Source organism: Cinclus cinclus, chromosome 1 (assembly GCF_963662255.1).
Source record: "Cinclus cinclus chromosome 1, bCinCin1.1, whole genome shotgun sequence".
Lineage (NCBI taxonomy): Eukaryota > Metazoa > Chordata > Aves > Passeriformes > Cinclidae > Cinclus > Cinclus cinclus.
Window position 1 is genome coordinate 130,950,765 of NC_085046.1, and position 18,482 is coordinate 130,969,246.

At 38.8% G+C, this 18,482-nt stretch overlaps 1 protein-coding gene across 1 annotated transcript in view; it reads left to right on the top strand.

Moving 5' to 3' along the window:
* SPAG1 (sperm associated antigen 1) overlaps positions 1–15,414 on the top strand; it is a 36,041-nt gene extending 20,627 nt beyond the window's left edge. Inside the window, exons 12-18 of the mRNA XM_062490521.1 lie at positions 517–669; positions 4,811–4,983; positions 7,401–7,542; positions 8,461–8,587; positions 11,736–11,900; positions 13,777–14,151; positions 14,324–15,414. Coding sequence (XP_062346505.1) covers positions 517–669; positions 4,811–4,983; positions 7,401–7,542; positions 8,461–8,587; positions 11,736–11,900; positions 13,777–14,151; positions 14,324–14,455 — 1,267 coding nt within the window. The 3' untranslated portion in view covers positions 14,456–15,414. The remainder of the gene's footprint in view (positions 1–516; positions 670–4,810; positions 4,984–7,400; positions 7,543–8,460; positions 8,588–11,735; positions 11,901–13,776; positions 14,152–14,323) is intronic.
* Positions 15,415–18,482: the final 3,068 nt, after the last annotated feature.

Here is an 18,482-nt window from a genome sequence, read left to right on the forward strand (position 1 = left end):
GTTGAGCTTGGTGTTCACCAGGCAGACAATCACAAATGTAAACAGACAAAAGACAGGCAAAAACCTCAAGTCCATTGAAGGACAGGTGTATATTCCTGTTGTAGTCAGTGGGTTTAAGTGCATACTTTCATTTAAAGACGAAGAATTGAAGTCATGTAAGCAAAACCACCATGTATACATAATCCTTGTAGATCTAGGTATGACTTAAGAAAAATAGCTTTTGCTCTTAAGCAGGTACCATTACATTATCATATCTTGGTGATGAGAGCAGTTTTCCAGATGGAAGATAGCTTTGAGTAGAGTAAGCTGTAGTAAAGGCACTAACAATTTCAAAACTGGGTGTAATTTAGGGTGTTGGTATGAACCACTCAGACACATTTTCCTTAGTTATTTTACTCTTAAGTGCCATCTGAAATCACAAGAGTTCCATATATTTGTGTGTGTCATAAAATAGTTAGATTATTCTGACTTCAGTTACTCCTTTTCAGTCCTGCATTTTTCTTTTTGTTTTCCCAGATCTCTGGAGCTTCAGCCATTTTCCCTTAAGCCCCTTCTACGCCGAGCAATGGCAAATGAGTCAATGGAGCGGTATCGACAGGCATACATTGATTATAAAACAGTGCTGCAGATAGACAGCAGCATCCAAGCAGCAAACGACAGTGCTAACAGGTAACTCCACACAGAAATTCTCTGGTAACAGTCAAAATGGAAAAACAGAATTCAAATTTGTTTTGTCTTAAATGCTCCCTCTATTCTGTACCCTCAGAGTTGTTGTACAACTAGTTCATTATAGAAGATTGGCTGTTCTTTTAGTTGTTTTCCCATAATTCCAGTTTGTCTCTCCTAGCAGTAGGTCCCTTTCCTGTTTTTCAAAAATGTAATATTTTAAATATTTTAAGTTTTTTTTTTTAATAGTCCCTCCCCGTCCATGCTATTTCTCTGACATCCTGTTTCCTTTACATATTAACATTCTTTCTGAGGCAGTTGGAGATATAAGTATGAATCCTTCTGTATGCTGCCGTTGTGAAAATACTGAAGTAGCTTGATACAGTGGTTTGCTACAAAGCTTAGAGGTGTAGAAAATATAATTGAATATTATTTTCAAGTACTAATACTTTCAACAATAATTCTTGCTGCCAAGAGAGAGGTCTGAATTTTTCTAATTACACTTTAATACTATGAAGTTGGAATCAGAACAGCCATTAATCACTGAGCAGGAGCCTATATGCATGTGACTTTTACAGTGGAATCTAGTATGTTTTTTTTTTCTTCCTAAGGCAAGGCCATGAGCACTTTCACTATTCCTTAAAAAGTCCATAATATCTTACTTTAAATTGTCTTTATTTGACCAGAGGAAATTCTGACACTTTGCAATCTCTTAGAAGTCCTGTTGTTTTAATAACACAAAAATTGTTAATGATCTTCTCTATATGTGGGGATAATAGAGCACTTGGATTGGTGGAATAACTGTTTATCCTTATATAATTGCTTATGTAATTATAACACTTTTTAAAAATCTTGTTGGCTTATTTTATCTGCAGGTAGTCTTTTCATATTTCTCCTTGACTTGGAACTTTCTTAGTAATAAGCTTATTTCCCTTTTCCCCTTAACACTCTTCCTTTTCTCCTCTCCAGGCCTTCCTTATGTTTTTAGCTTCACTGCTCATTACTCTTTTCCTCCCTGGCAACCCATCACCTTATTTCAGCTGCTTCTTCCTTCTTCTCTTCTGCTGGTAATTCATTTTTGCTTGCAAATTATTAGTTTCTAAACCATAGACCTCCTGCGTTACTGAACTTTAACTGTCTTTTAAAAAAATATCATTTCAAACTTCAACTGAAACTGTACTAAAGCTTTCATTTTATTTTCCAAAGTAAGAGACCTTACTAAAAACGAATTTTAAAGAAACATTACTCTATTGCCTTTTAACTTAAAGACACTACCCCAAATGTAATGTTTTTTATATATTTTAATATTAGGAAGATCAGATCTTAACAACCTTCTTTTATTGGAGGATTTCTTGGTTTTCAGTTTTCTGTGGGAAGTTGGAGAGTGATGCTGTAGGATGCTGACAGGAAAAACTCATCATTGTACTTGTGTCTGAGGGTGGGCTTGATAAACCATGTTGAAGTTTGACTCTCTGTGTTTACATAGCTAAGCAGACTTTCCAAAAACCTTAGAATCAATTGCATATTTTTAATACTCGCATAAAAGACAAGAATTTTTAATATCAAGCCTTTACCTGATCATTTTGCATTCAAAAGGAAAAACTAAGAGTTAAGGTACATAATGGAAACAAGGATAAACAGTTATTTGACTATTTATTATGTTGATTAGATGATGTTAAATTGTGTCTTTTATTGGTTCCTGAGGTGATTTTTTTTTTTACATAAACTGGGAGGACTAGCTCTTTTAATGGTGTGTGCCAAATAACTGAAAATTGCATTTCAAGCATGCTTTTAATTAGTGGTATTTTCTTAACTTTGTGAACATCAATGGATTTCCTACTTTGTGTATTCTAATTTCCTCTTGAGTGTTTCATTATTTGCTTTTCTCTGTTAGAAATACAGAAGCTCTAATGTGTTGGAATGTATTTATGCATTTCCCCCTACTAAACCGAAGTTTCATTCCAGTTGTCCCAATTCCTTTAGTATCAGTGAGCAAATTGCATGAAATAGCTTGGAAGCTGTTTTTACAGAGTCCCATATGAGTACTGTACTGCAGAAAGAAATTTGTGATCAGCTCCAGAACTGCAGGATTGTTGGGTCAAGTCAGGGTGTTGGTGGTGGGAAAAGAATGTGTTTGTCCCAGTTTTTTCTGAGACACCTGTGCTTTTTAAACTAATCACGGCACACAGGTATGCATTTTTGCAAAAGACTCTGCTTTCATTATGATATTACAAGAAGTCAGTTGATCATCAGATACTGCAGGATTCTTCCTGTGGATTTTGATGAATTAGAGATTTTTCCTCCCAACTTTTTAATCCCATTATGATAAATGAGAAAACAAATGATAAGTCAGTATGACTCAGGTTTCCTGTAGAATCACTCCATTACTTTCTGTGGGAAATATCTAAAATAATTGACATGTTAATATGAAGTGTACTGTTTTGTTGCCTAAAAAACAACCTGAGTAAATCTTGGGGTTGTTCAGTTTATGATGGTATGCCACATTTTTTTCTTAGCAGTTGAGTTCAGGCTATCGTTAAAATCCAGAAGTTTAAGTAAAATTAGAGCAAAGCAGTACTTGGACAAGCCACATTTTTGGTATGTCCTCTAAGATACTTAGGAATGGTACAGGTCCCTGCAAGGCCATGTGCAGTTAACACACATTAAAATAGTCTTTTTGATAATTTAGAAAGCTAATAAAGCAACTACATTATACTATGGAATGTGATACTATGTGAATGAAGACATTTACTTTGAAGTCAAAACCACATTTTTTATGCAGCCTAGTGTAAGATATAAACTTGCTCATTATATAGCTCTACAAACAGACTTTAGTCTATAATTCTTTAAAATATTTTGCTACTTTCTGTTTTATGTAAAGGAGATCAGAACTGGTGCTGCTTCTTGTATTAGTTTTTTGACAGACTACAATAGGAAAAGAATATGGTGTTGAGTGCTCTGATGCTGTTGCCAAAATATTACACTGACACTTTTTTCTTTTTTAAAATAGCTATCATTCAAATACTTTGAAAGTGCAAGAGTAAATAAGAAAACTCAGTTGGGTAATTTATGTTCATTCTGTGTTGTTCTTCATGTCACTTGCAAGGTTCTTAGTTTTTTTTTTTGGCTGTGTGTTCATGTAGTATGTTTTTTACACCTGCGTTAGACGGAGGTGCACCTGATACAAAAATTTCTAGTTTTACTTCCTGTAGTATCATTGTGACTTGCTTTGCTACTTAATTCAGAATTTTCCTTTTTTAAACTACCAATTAGACTTTTTACCAGTTGAACTTGATTCTTAAACCCATTTTGGATTAGGAGATGTTTATCACACTGTTATGGTAGTTTTGTAATTGACTATTTTTTTTTTAACACTACATAATTTCTAATGGAACCATGAAATATTAAATGGCTTTGCTTACTATGTCTACTTGTGCCTTTCTCAAAAAGAGAAAAATGCAATGGGAAAATCCCAGTTAAATAATTTTTGGATTGAACCACACATATGTGGAAATAGTTGACACATATGTATGTGTTGGTTTAAGAAAGACTAAACAGTTTTTATATGCAGTTAAAATACTTTCAAGTGGGGATTGATCAATACATTTCTGACTATATAACTGTAAAATGCAACTTAATGCAGACTAATTTATGACCTGCATGGCTTTTTTAGACAGTAGTTGTGGAAGAGGTTTCATTGACAGTTACAAATTTAAGTATCACATTTTGCCTGAGAATATTGTAATCTACACTTACCACAAATAACACCTATGAACAGCTGAGAAGAGTAACCAAAATGAATACATAGATTTTTCTTTTTTCCGTATTTCTTTACTGGATTTGGTAGGCAGCATTTAGAGCTTAGTTGTAGAATCAGTCATTGGCTTAAATATTTGCAGGTCATGCTGAAGTCAGCTTGTCTTCTAAATGCCAGCATAATACTCTGAAGTAGAAAAAGTCTAAATCTTAATTGAATGTGATACTGTTGATTGCTGTGAAAATATTTTTCAAATTAGTCTTAAAGATAATTGTTCAGTTGTTGCTTTTTTAAATTGGATCATTGCAGTATTGAACTGGTTGTAAGTTATTGAGGTGTGAGTTAAATATATGAAAAGTCATGTTGGTGGGGCTTTTTTTTTTTCAGAATAACAAAGACTTTAATAGATCAGGATGGTCCCAGTTGGAGGGAGAAGCTGCCACCAATTCCAGTTGTTCCGCTTGCTGCTCAGCTACACAGGTGGGATGGAGGAGCCCTCACTTCAGAGAGTAAGCCAAGTACTGTGGACATCAGCAGAGAAGAGCAACTGCAAATGAATCGTATGTATAGCTAATGCAAATACACATTCAGAAAATAAACTTAATTAGAAAATGGAATATATTTTAACAATGTCAAGCTGCTTTAGAAAATACTCGTTAAGAGACCTTTGTGGAAAGCCAAAGTAAATTGCTGTCATTTACATGATGAAGTTGAATGTGCTTTGTGGAGCAGTTATGGTAATTTCTAAAGTTATATAAAATCAGCAGAAATGCTCACCGGCAAAATACCAGGATCACCAAAGCCCAACTGCTGGCCCTGCACAGGACACCCCAAAAGTCACACCCTGTGCCTGAGAGCATTGTCCAAACCCTTCCTGAGCTCTGTCAGCTTTGGTGCTGTGGCCGCTTCCCTGGGGAGCTGTTCCAGTGCCCAGCCACCCTCTGGGTGAAAAACCTTTTTGTTTGTATCCAACCTAAACCTCCCATAGCTCTTCTTCCTTGAGTCTTGTCACTGGCCACGAGAGTGAAGAGATCAGTGCCTGCCCTCTGCTTCCCCTTGTGGGAATGCTGATGATCTCAGTGTGGTCTCCCCTCAGTTTCCTCCAGGCTGAACAGAACATATGGCTTCCTCTCCAGAACCTTCACCATGCTCATGGCCCTCCTTTGGATGCAGTCTAATGGTTTAGTACCTTTCTTACATTGTGGTGCTCAGAACTGCCCCCAGCCCTCGAGGTGAGCCCACCCTAACTCGGAGCAGAGCAGGACAATCCCCTCCCTTGCCTGGCTGCTGATGCTGTGCCTGATTCCCCCAAGACACGAGCATCTGTGGTTTCCCTGACATCATAATACAGTTACCACACAGTTTTCCCCCAGAAAAACCACCACTCAAACAAATAACCAACTTTGGCAGAAGACATTCAGGAGATACCTTTCAAAGATGTTCTGGACTTGTCCATTCATAATCACTGATTGCTGAACTCTAGGAAGCTAACTTCCTTCCTGACTTTTTTTCCCCCTTCATTGCCGGTTCCAGTTTTCTCCTTCAGTAAATAAGGTGAAGGAAGCTCTCTGATTCAGTTGTTACTGACAATAAAAACACTCCCTTTGCAAGAGCTTTAACCCTATGGTTCCCTATTCAAGTATTAATTGGGTTCCCTTTGAGTTTATTTCAGTATAAAGTAGTATTGAATATAATCTCCCCTCAGTTAACAACAGGGGTGACTGCAGTTTGTAACTGGGCTTTTGGCCAAATATGTACCAGTGGTGGGGCTTATCTGTCTCTAATGCAATACTGCAATACTGAGTGTCCTCCAAGTGCTTGGCAGCATTTTGATGCAAAACATGTCTCAGTCTGTTTCAAATAGAGCAGGCTTTGGTTAGGCTTTGCTTTTAGAAATATTAAACAATGACTGTGTAACTGTTTTCTTCACTGAAGGCTGACTGTTAATGTCTTGGTTGCCTTCTCAGGCCTCTGCTGCATCAGTGAGACCTGACAGTGACAGCTGGTACTGAAAGGCTGCCAACAATAATGTTCAGTAGTCAGTAGTTAAAACTTGCTGTTGGCTGATATTCTTTTGCAAAAATTGTATGTTTTTCTTTGTGTCTTACAACTTGAGTTATTATTTAGTTGTGTGTTTCATGTAGTTTATTTTTTCCTCAAGTCCACATGTAGTTTTCTGGCATAGGAAACTGCCATGTTTTTTATAAAATAACTCAGTGAGTTCAATTGTTGGTTAAAATCATTGGTTATATACAGTATTGAAAACCTGAAGCTTGGCAGGGGGCTCATATTCTTTAGCACGGTGCAAAAAGTAGATTATTTCATTATGATTTACTTAAAGCTATGTTGCTAATTACTGTTTGCTCACAACAAAGTCACAAAGCTGCAGTTGGGATCAGTTTTTCATTACAAACGCAGCTAAAAACTGTAGCCTAACCCAAGAGCATCTGCAGCAAATGATGTGGAATTAAGAAGGAAAGGCAGTTACAGAATTCCATAATAAATGTGTAATAATTTAAAAAAAAAGCGCAATTAGGTGTTTCCAGGTTCCTCACTCCATCTTTTAGAAATAGTTCTTAAAATAATATTACTGATCTATCCCTAACTCCAACTGATGTGATGATTTCTTTGTCATTGTCAGTTTAGCATAGTAATTGTGGCAGTTGATTGCTTAGAGAGCATTAGATCAAACTATGGGCACCTTGGTGTGATGGTGCAGATCTGGAGGACCTTTAATCCTGCTGATTAAATCTCCATCCACCATTGTAAGTAAAAGCAGGGTCTCCAAAGCAGTGAGCCAAATGTCAGGGTGGTCATGCCTTTGTTGGAGCAGCAGGGGAGGCTGGGGACAGGAATGACTGAGTGCAGGGTGACAGAGGGACTCCATTACCAGGCACTAATACTTAGTCTGCACAGATCATTCAGCCACCCTTAATGAACTGACCTTATGTGACACTGTGATCCTTTCATGCTGTAGGTGAGGAAGCTATGGAGAAGTTCAAGAGGTTGAAAAATGAAGGGAATGATTTTGTGAAAACTGGAGAATATGAAGAAGCTGCAAATAAATACAGTGAGTGCATGAAGTTAAATACTGAGGAATGTACTGTCTACACGAACAGGTAAAGATCCTAAAGATAACGCTGCTTTGTGGGATAACAGTAGTTACATTTTCTAATTCCAAATAAAGATTTTGTGTCCCTTCACTCACTGTTGTGCAAAAGGGTTTATTTTTTCCTGCTTGTTGAGTGCTTATAACAAAATGGATTTCTTGTAAAAACATTTTTCAAGGGGAGCAGGTATTAATGTCACTGATGTATATCTTAAAATACTCCATATAAATAGAGTAAGCAATAGTAGAAGTTAAAATTAGCGTAGCATTTTTGAGATATTTTTTAAGAATACTGGTATGAATTAAATTAAAACTTAACATGCAGTATCAGTATCTCAGATATGAAGAGTAATAATTCTGAGAAAATACACATTCTGAGAAAATACACATTCTGAGAAAATAAAAGTGACAACACAGTCATACATCAGCATTATTTTAAAGGTTGACCTAATTCAGCAGTATAATTCTTTATGCTGTAATCTTATCAGCTTCTACAAACTAAGAAGGATTTGATTAGACCAGTACTTGAGTAGGAGAGTTCCAAGTAATAATTAGGTACAGAGAGCAGTATTGTTTATTTAATCTGGAGCACTTTTTTACCCAGAATGGCTGTATAAAATCCATATTACATTAACCACTATACTATCATATTGTACTAACCTAAGCTCTGCTTTTAAAATACTTGCATACCTGCTTAACTTCAAGCATTAGTCACACTTGAATTTTGACTTTTATTGCAGAAATTGATCTTCTCTAAATCCTTCCAGTGATGTTCTTGATAGTTAATGGTTTTATGTACTTTAAAAAAATCACATTGAGACTGAATTATTTGAAGTATTGTAATTAACATTTGTGAGTCAGAAGATGTTGGCACTACAGCACTGTAGAATTTACTTATATTTCAGTATATTCTGTTTTTCTGTGTTAGAGCTCTCTGTTACTTGAAACTGTATAAATATGAAGAGGCTAAGCGGGATTGTGATCATGTTCTTCAGATAGAAGATTCTAATATTAAAGCTTTTTATAGAAGAGCACTAGCATACAAAGGATTACAGGTGAGGAAAAAGATCATGGCAGGCATTCTTAAGCACTTCTAAACTTGCTTATCCTCTTCAAAGGCAGTGAGGTAGTTGCTGTCAATGGGTGAATACAAACTCAATGTGGTGATTCATTATTTTGTAGAGCATTAGGCATATACATAAAACACTACATAAATACTTCTTGCTACATAAAAACGTGCATGTTGATGTAATAATTTGAGAAAAATACAAGAATGTTGCAATAAGTAAGGTTTGACTGGAGATTGGTTAAACGAGTTTCAAATCTGTTCTGATGTTCTAGTATTCTCCTTCTGGGTTTCCCAGTCTGTTTTATCTGTCAAGGAGTTTACTATAACTTTGCTGATGACAAATGGATTCTCTTCAAGTGTGTCTTCATCTGTCCAAACAAAAATCTCAATCTTTCTTGGCATTTGCTCATGTTGAAGTGTAATATTAAACTAGGGATTTAATTATTGTTGCTTTCTCTCTCTTTCTTCTCCAAATGCATTACACCTCTTTGTCAGTACTATACTTTGTCACTCTGCAGCAGTGTCAGTACTCAGCCTTTTCCTTTCCATCTGCATGGTGGTGGTGTTTCTACAGTGCTCATCTTACATACAGTTTTTTGAGTATCCTTTCACCTGATCATCATAAATGCAGACACATTGTTCATATCCATCCTGAATGGGACTTCAGATCTCGTGTTCCGTCACTTAAACCGTGTTATTCTGTTTGTCCCTCCCTCTGGTGGTACCCCATCTTCAGTGATGTTAAATTAGCCTTTACATTCTGTAATTCTCCCACAGCTCTCCTTGCTCTTACCCATCAGTTCTTACTTAGTGTTTAATTACCAGCTTCTTGATGTTGTAGGCTTGTGATGGCAGCTCTCATCACCTGCTTTGTATTAAATTTACAATTATCTTTAACAAGCATCTGAAGTGCTGTCTGCCCTGTTGAAGGAGTGGACTGGAGGTCCACCAAGCTTCATCGTTGTCCTTCAAATGAATGGGCACTTACTAAGACCTCCATTATGCTTGATGCCATAGCAAAAAATTACTGGATGGTGTCTCAGCTTACAAATCACCTGAGAACCTTAAGCAGCATACCAGTCTGTGCTCATCCAATCTTAAAATTCCAAATGCAGGTCCTAGGAACATGATACATTTTTTCCTCTATTGCTGTGAATTTTTCGAAGTGTGAAAAGTCCTAATTTTGTGTAATGTTTTTTTCTGTAACTGTACTAAGCTACCTGGTATTAATCATCTCTGACCTTACCTAGTTAAACTTGATAAAATGTCAGTATAAATGTTAATACATGGTGATTCTACCAGACAGAAAAAAAGGGCATTACACACCCACGAAGAAGGTCAAGAATTGGAGATACAACTTCTGCTTTTTTGCATATCCTAAAAAAAAAAAGTGCTGTTTTTGTATGATTGAAGATAACCTGAAACATAGTGTTGAGGAACTCCTTCAGAACAGTCTCATCTTGGGACTCCCAAAGGAGTTGGTTTGTGGTTGGATTTAATTCCTTCATTGTTGGCTAATTTCAAGGATGAAAGTGATAGGTAAAATCGGAGAAAATGACAAAAATTATCTGAAGTTGACAAATGACTATAATGAAGAATTGTATGAGCTAAAGGCATGTAATTTGGCAAAGACCTAGCTAAGGTGGGAAGTGTTATTTGTCTGTAATTAGACACACATCTAACTACAAAAGCTGCAGTGGAATTTAATGTAGTAAATGAGGGATTTTCTTACAGATTTACTGGGATGTAGTTCAGGGAAGATCAGCAAAAATTGTTAGTGACATGCATTAGGCCTGTGACACAGGACCCCAAACAGCATCTCCTGCAGGTGGTAGTTCACTCTCTTGCTTTGGGTAGACATCTTGTGTGATTTTTCTTGGGCAGTCAGGCAGGCTGCAGTTTAAATTCAATAGAGTTGGTTGCTGACCCTTGTTACCTTTTCCAGAAGTCTGTTCCACATACAGTTGTGAATCCTCGCATCTGTAATTCAAATGATTTAGCTTAATTTGTAGTGGATTTCTGATGAAAGCAACCTGGCCCCTTTGTGCATTCCTTTGTTGGGGTATGTAATTCTCATTCTCTCACTCCTCCCTCATGGCCTAGCAGGCTTCATTTCATTACTGATATCCTGCAGCCTTGAATACTGGCCACCAGTATGGAACAAAATGTGGAAAAGAGTTTTGAGTGACTTGGGCAATGGCTCCTCTATTACAGTTGAGGTGCTGAGGAAGAACCTTGGGTAGTACATGACGAATTTTTTTCCATGATAATACAAATGATGTAATAGTAACTTTACGATGCTGCTTGGGAATGGAAGAAATACTAGACCACTCACACAAGAAATCATGTTGGTCTTTTACTGTCTGCATTGCCTTTTACTGTTTACTGCTGCATTTCATCTTTATTTTTGATATTCCAGCCCTTGAGAGTTCTTGATTTTTCTATGTGGTAATTCCAGTCTTCTTCAACTGATGCTATTAACTTTGTCTCTCCAGAAAATTTAGTCTAAAAAATAGTAATTGTGCAGAAAAACATGTGACATAAAAGCATTAAACAAATTACAAGACTGATTACTGAGGAACTGTGTCCTAATGCCACTATGTCACTGTGTTTTGTCTTAATCTTGTTTAGCCCAGAGGTCATAACATAATCCTTGTCTTCTCAAGTATTAGCAAAAATTCACTGTAAGAGATGGTCTATTGGATTGAAGCCCAGGAAGATTAGATACATCTTTAATCAAAGCCCAACTTAACTCTCTTATTGGCAAAGCAGGTATGCAGACTTGCTGGGCTCATATTATATTAATTGTGAAGCAGTGTTACACTGTAAGCAATTATACTTGAAAGCAGCAAACTTCAGTATTTTGCTCTCTGATATAGGGAATAGGTTTCTGAGAAGAAATTATTTCATATTACATATTTAATTGGAAGTATTTAGTCACAGAGTATTAACTCATTCTCATTTCCCTTTTCCCCTCTAACAAAATCACACTATCAGTATTTAGATTATTTTTGTCTACTTCATGTCCAGATCCCAGTATTTTTACCTTTCTTACTTGTAAAGGACAGTATGGTACTTCAGATATATTTTTCTAGTGATGTACTTGTGAGAAAAATATTTTCTTCTACTTACAGAATTATCAAGCCAGTGTTGATGATTTCAACAAGGTACTTCTAATAGATCCAAATGTTCTTGAAGCACAAAAGGAATTAGAGGAGGTAACCCAACTGCTTCACCTTGACAGCAGTGCTGAAGCTGGCAGTCAGCAAACACAAGGGAAGAAAATAACCATACAAGAGGTGGTATACCTGTTCATTTTTTTAAAGCAAACACAACTGAACCACACATATGAAGAAATAATATTAAAGCTTTGTTTGCCTATCTTGAATCTGTATCGTTGGGGGGATGGTGTTGCATTTTTCACATCAGTTGAGGGCATATTGGAGGAGTTTTACATACAATAAAGAGCGGACTGCTCACAAGCATATTCAGAACCACAGCAGGAAGGGAAATAGTCCATTTAGATGGCACTAAACTTGAGGATATGCTCCTTGTAAACAAAAGGTGCCTAAACTTTGAAATACATGTTTTATAGAGAGCAGCTGTGAAATAGCAGTTTTATTTTTGAAGTCTGTGCTCCTTGGGCACCCTCTGGAGCTGTGTTGGCAGAGGTCTGTGGTCAGCAGATGTGCTGGCTGCTCCCGTGTTCCTCGTGAAATTACAAGTCTGAAAAGTTAAATACTACCCAAAAGAACAAGAGTAAAACATCTGTAAGGTCTTACAAAAGAAGCACGGGATGTAATGTTATGTACAGGATCACAATGTTAGCTTTGCACAGTTCTGGCTAGAATTAGGTGATGAAAGGATTTTCTCAGTCATCTGATAGTTTTTGGATTGTAGCTTTGCTGGTCGTTTAAGAATTCTTTTTCCCCTTTTCATGTTACCAGTATAAGGATACTGTAATTTGATAGTGTAATTTCAGAATGTGGTATAATGGAACCTGCAGTTATTAATATAGGGAAAAAAAAAGTTCTTTAAGTACTTCAGGTTGTCACGAGCTCATGGGATTTTATGTAACCCGCATAAGCTGGTATAGTGTTAGTTAAGCTCTGAGTTGTGACAAACAAAGGGACCTGGAAAGTGTTTAGAGAAGGTTTGGGAAGTGACTACATTGCTCAGAGACCAGCCATCTATGTTGCTGGCACTGGTAGTTCCTCTAGGGGTGATGCAGAAGCATTTATGTTTGCTGTCATAATTACAACTGCCCCTGTGAAGAGGCTCCCCTCTTTCACCTGCTTGAGTACAGGGTAGTTCCATGGAAACAGATTGCAAAGAAAACCAAAACTTTTTAAAAATTTATCATCATTATTCTATGCTAATCAAGCTATAATTATATAAAAGACAGTCAGGGTTTCTCCCTTGATTCTAAGGATTGTTGAAAAATAGATCAAAATGTCTGTAAGCCAAATGCAGTGTTTTCCAAAAATTACTAATCCCCTATTCTATGCAATACAGTATCTTCATACTTTTCAAAATACTTGGCATTGAGAGATGCTGTTCAGTACGTTTTAGTCAGGTTATACTAATTTCACAACTCTTGATGGCTTGAAATAGGTTTTACCAAATGCAGTTGGCCCCATTGTTAATTTTTAGTGGCTGATTCATGAAACTTGTTAGAGGCTGCATCTCAGGGGAAGTTAAGTGGATAGTCAGGCAGTTTATCCATGCTGAGCTTTCTCTTTCCAAAGCAAGACTCCTAACAACAACCTGATCCAGCTGCCATGTGCCTGTACTGCCCTGGAGACACAGCAGTGACATGAAACATGCGTGTCTGCTGCCTTGACTCCAGTTGTCCCTGTCTTCTGGAACTCCACATTTAATACATGTGTAGCGTCCTCCTTGCTCCCGGTGCTCTCCAGGGGTGATTCCACAGTGCAGTGCCGAGCAGTGAAAAGGAGGTGCTGAAACCACACTTTTGACTGTGGGCCTTTGAAGGGGGGGACAAGACAGCTCCTGTTCTGGGGCCAGTAGGACGTGTAAGAGCATGGGTGTGTTTCTTTTATGAAGAGCAGACTGCCAGCTTTAATCCAGTGATACGATGGATAAATGCAGTTTATGAAGCTTCAGGTTATCTCTGTCTGGGTTAAGTGATCTGTTGCCACTTTGTTTGTGAAGGTGACTGAGCCTGATGGACAGGAAGGGAGGCAGTTTGCTACATCAGAGGATGCTGAGAGTCACCATGTTGCTGCTGAGGAGGCTGTTCCAAAGAGAACACGGAGGTCCTCTGAGAAGCTCCGTATTTCGGCACCATCCAACGCTTACGACTTCGGACAGATCGTAAATGCAGTGAATGCCACTAAGGATAAAGCTGCTTGTGCGGATCTTTTAACAATTACAGATCCAAAAATATTGCCAGTGCTGCTGAGTAACAAACTTGAAGGAGAAATCCTTCTGATTTTTATCCAGTCATTAGAACATTATATAGCTGGAAAAGACCCTGGCCTTGCATATCAGCACCTTTTCTACTTAAGCAAAGCAGAAAGATTTAAGGTAAGAACCTAGACTCCTTGAATGTGTACTTAAATTGCACAGAAATCTAAAGGAAAATTTCATACCTTAAAAGGAAAAAACACTTGACTTTTGTATCTCTGTCAGATATTATGATTTTTCAGTCACCTTGTGCTGTTTATAAAATTTGTTGTTTTGTTTTTGTTTTTTTCAGGTGGTGGTGGCCCTTCTTAGCAAAAGTGAAAAAGAAGAGGTACAGCAACTGTTTGATTTACTTTCAGAAAGCCAGAGTGATCAGTACTCATTGGAAGATCTCAAGAGCCTTAAAAAGGTTTATGAACTTTAGGAAGTTAAAGTTCATTGGCTGCATGCATATAGTTCATGTTAGAAGCTGAATGAATGAACTCGGCAAACTTGCCTGGATTCAAGTGGGTCTTTACCTGGACTGCTGGAATTCTATTCTGTTTTGATAGCATATGCACATTTAAAACTTGCTGCTCTTTTCTTCTTGTAGTTGTATACATCTCTAGAATTTAATGCCTGTCTCTGTTCAGTAACAGAGTTCATTTCATTTGGCATATCGATTTTATTTAGACTCAGAAAAATGCATTTTACATTATATATGCAGTGTGAAATACCTTGATGGTACAATAGATAAATACACTCTTAGTCATCACTTGTTACATGGTTTTGTGAATTCTCTGTTTAGGTGATAAAGGATCTTCAAGATAAATGGGTCAGTTAGCAGTAACTTTGCAAAAATAGGTTTACAAAAGGTATTAACATTTTTCAGAAAACTCCTGTGGGCCATCTGTTTGTTCACTATTCCTGGTCTGTAGAAAACAGATTTCAGTATTTTGGCTCAATACATCTTAACAAAAAAAGTGAATTAATTATATACTAACTTGGAAACAATTATTAAATGGATGGGTATGTTTTTAATGAGTAATTTTTAGTGCACAGAGAACTTCTTTCCTGTGTGTGCAGGAGGGTGGCTGGTGTTCTGACTTTTTTTGGGCAGTGACAGAAGAAAAAGTGGCTGCACTTCACAGTAGAAATATTTAACTCTGATGTTTGTGTTCAAATTGTTTAAACTACCAGCTATTTCTGTTTACAGATATATTTATAAAACTAAAAGTAAAACAATTTTTTGGACCAGTATGAATTTTTTTTCAAATTTCAGGCATTACTTATGTTTTATATTTGATTCTGACAAAGTTCTGTCAAAGTTGAAGCTTTTAAAATTTTGATGCCTTCTTTGCACAGGTGATATAAATTTATATCAGACTCATATAGCACTGCAGAAATATCATTAAGAATGTTCTAATGAAGATTTTTCTCAGGTGTATATTAATAAAGTTTTTTTCTTGACAAGTATAATTATGGCTTCTTTTCAGTACACTTCAGGCTTATAATTCTGACATGTGGATTATTAGTATCATCTTGGAGTTCCAAGACTGAGGGTTTTAATTCCTAAATTATCATCATCATTACAGTTGATGATATTTAGCAATTAATGGGTTTTCACTTTGTGTGTGTGTGTGTGTGTGTGACCTCCTCAGATTAAGGCAGACCCTAAACTTTGGCTGGTTGAGGATGTAAAACACCAGCATTGCTTGTAGTCATATTGGTGATGGTCCTGCCTCGTTCAGGTTTCACTGAGATTGGCTGCTTTTTTTAGCCAGCATTTAGGAGGGCCTGACAGACAGAACAATTTATAAAGACACAGAACTTGTAAAAAAATGGAATCAAACAGATGTTCGGGACTGTACTGCCAATTCAGCCTGAACTGCTTGAGCCAAGGGCAGCAGTCTTCAAAACTGAAGGGGCAGCATTAGACCAGTGGAAGGCATTCTGGGGGCAGGGGGTGCAGAATGGAGTATCTTTGGGTATGGATTTCACCATTCGTTTGACAGGTAAGGGCTGCCCAAGTCTGTTCCTCTTGCCTTAGTCTGGGAACCTGCAGGAGCAATCTCTGCAGCCCCCAACAGCTGCAGCTGAACAGCAGATGTGGGATCACCTGTCAAAGAGAATGGCCAGGTGAGGCCGAGTGGCCTTTGCACAGAGGCAGCCACAGCATCCCAGGTGTGGCACTGGAGCAACAGACCAAAAGTAGCTCCTTGCTCACCATGAGACCGGGAAAACACATTTTGTGTCCCATCTGTGTAATGGTCAGCAGGGAAGCAACAGAGCTGAATTACTGCTTTCCTCACTGCTGGGCCAGGAGTTTGTCTCTCTTTGGGCAGTCCCCATCCCTGACACTCCTGGTCTAATTTTCCCCTCTTATTTTTGAATACTCCCATATTTTAAATCTTGTTTCTGCTTTATGTTTGGCCTTTATGCTGCTTTTTTGTTTTCCTCTGCCCTCCATAATCATAGTATCTTCTGCAGCTTTGTCTGCTCTGCCAGGCAAAGGTAGGGCTGTAGCTGCCACCTCAGCACTGCAGTGCATGGCCTCAGTGAGGACACAGCACCCAGAAACAACAGAGTGGGCAAAAGGGGAGAGGGAGCAAGAGCACCCAAATGTCTTACCTGGCTTTGTGGCAGGGACACCCCAGTCCCAGCATGGTGTTACGTGCTTTGCTTGTCACTCACCCTCTCAAAGTGGCAACATCCACCTCTGTAAAACCAAACCAACCAAACCCAACAGCAGGACAGAAGCAGGAAGAGAGCACTGGTTCTGCAGGTGATGGGAGCAGGGCAGTGAACGTGACCCTGCAGTGGCAATGATGGCACCAGTCACACACACAGGCCCTGGCCTGCAGAGACCGAGCTGCTCCTGGGCACATATCCCAGGTTTTCACACAAGAGATGATTGCAAGGTTCCTTCTGTAGCCACTAAAAATGCAGTCAGTGGCCAGGGAATAGCACGGGAATGGAGGTCACACTGTTGCTATTTCAAAGTACTTTTGACATTTTTTGAGAAGCCAGCTCCAGGCTGACAGATGATACCAGGGCTGTGTCAGCATGGCAGGGTTGCTTCCCTGGCCAAAAGCCAATGTACCACAGGGCCACTACTCTTCCCCCTCTCCCTAGGGAGTGGTACCAGAAGTGGTGAGAGCCCCTTTCCTGGCAAACCACCCTCCTTACCCTCATATGGGATGTATTTCCATTCATCAGAACCTGCTCTGCTATACATAATCCAGTTGCACAAATAAGGGGCTACTCCTGTGGCTGCCAGGCCTTTCAGAAAACTTGTTCATTACAATAAACAACATAGTTCTGAACAGCAGGGAACAAAGCTTCTTCCCTGCTGTAAATCAGGATTTATGACCCAAGTCAGTGTAACTGCTCAGCAACCGTGAGCTGCAGCTACCCAAGGGACAGAGGGTGGTGGCTGGAGCAGGGGCTCACCCCAGCTGGCTGAGGGGGATGAATTATCACCCACCCCGAGTCCTCACTCCTCCCTGGGCCCGGCCCTAGGGCATGTAACACATTTCAGTGCAGACACAACTTCCAGCTGGGGCTGTGCCATTTTCTCGGTTGCTCTGTGCTAAATGCCACCCTCACAAACACAGACAGTGACATGAGAATGGTTTTCCTTGTAAGCAGTAGGGATTATAAGGGGATAAAGTGCCCCTCACACAGAATGTTGTGCTTAGAAATGTCTTGAGAATGCAGCCTGTGAGTAAAGGGGAACTCAAGCCCACACAACCCCACCAGCATGAGTCTTGTGCCTAAACACAACTGTTCCAGTTTAGGCTGTTGGGAATTTTAATGCCCTTATTGTTGCGATGGAATAAAAATTAGTCCTTTTGTAAAGCCAGCTCACCAGGATCTGGTACAAGGAGAGCTGTATCTGGAATCTTGCTGGGTTTGCCCCCCAGAACACTTCCTGCTGTTCCCTGTGTGCAGGCAGGAGCTGAGACAGCGACATCTCAGATACTCAGTGACCTGGCCTGGCACACGAGTGACACGCCACAGCAGATTCACCTCCAGAACCATCTGCCAAGACTTGGGGTTGTGCTTAGCACATTTCAGTGTCACCCATGAGGCTGTGCATCAAACTCCTCTTTTTCCTCCACAGCAGCTTTGACAACCAAGTTACCTCACAGCCACTTTTCTCTGTTTCTCCTTCTCTTTGAGACCAAAGGTAACAAAGACATTGTCACCAGTCTGGGATTGTGCTTCTCAACACAACCAGGCCTGGGGGTTCTCCAATCCTCACGAGGAAACCATTTTGCTCCCACAGCAACACCAGATTATTCCACCTGGGAAGACCAGTGCGTCATCTTTGGGACTGGCAGGAGCAGTCAAGGTGGTAACTGTGCTCTTCAGATCTTTGTCATTTCAGAAAGTCATTCTAAATAAATCTCAACATCATTCCAAAGTTCCTGTTCAAGACCACCACAATTTCACCTGAATTAGAATAT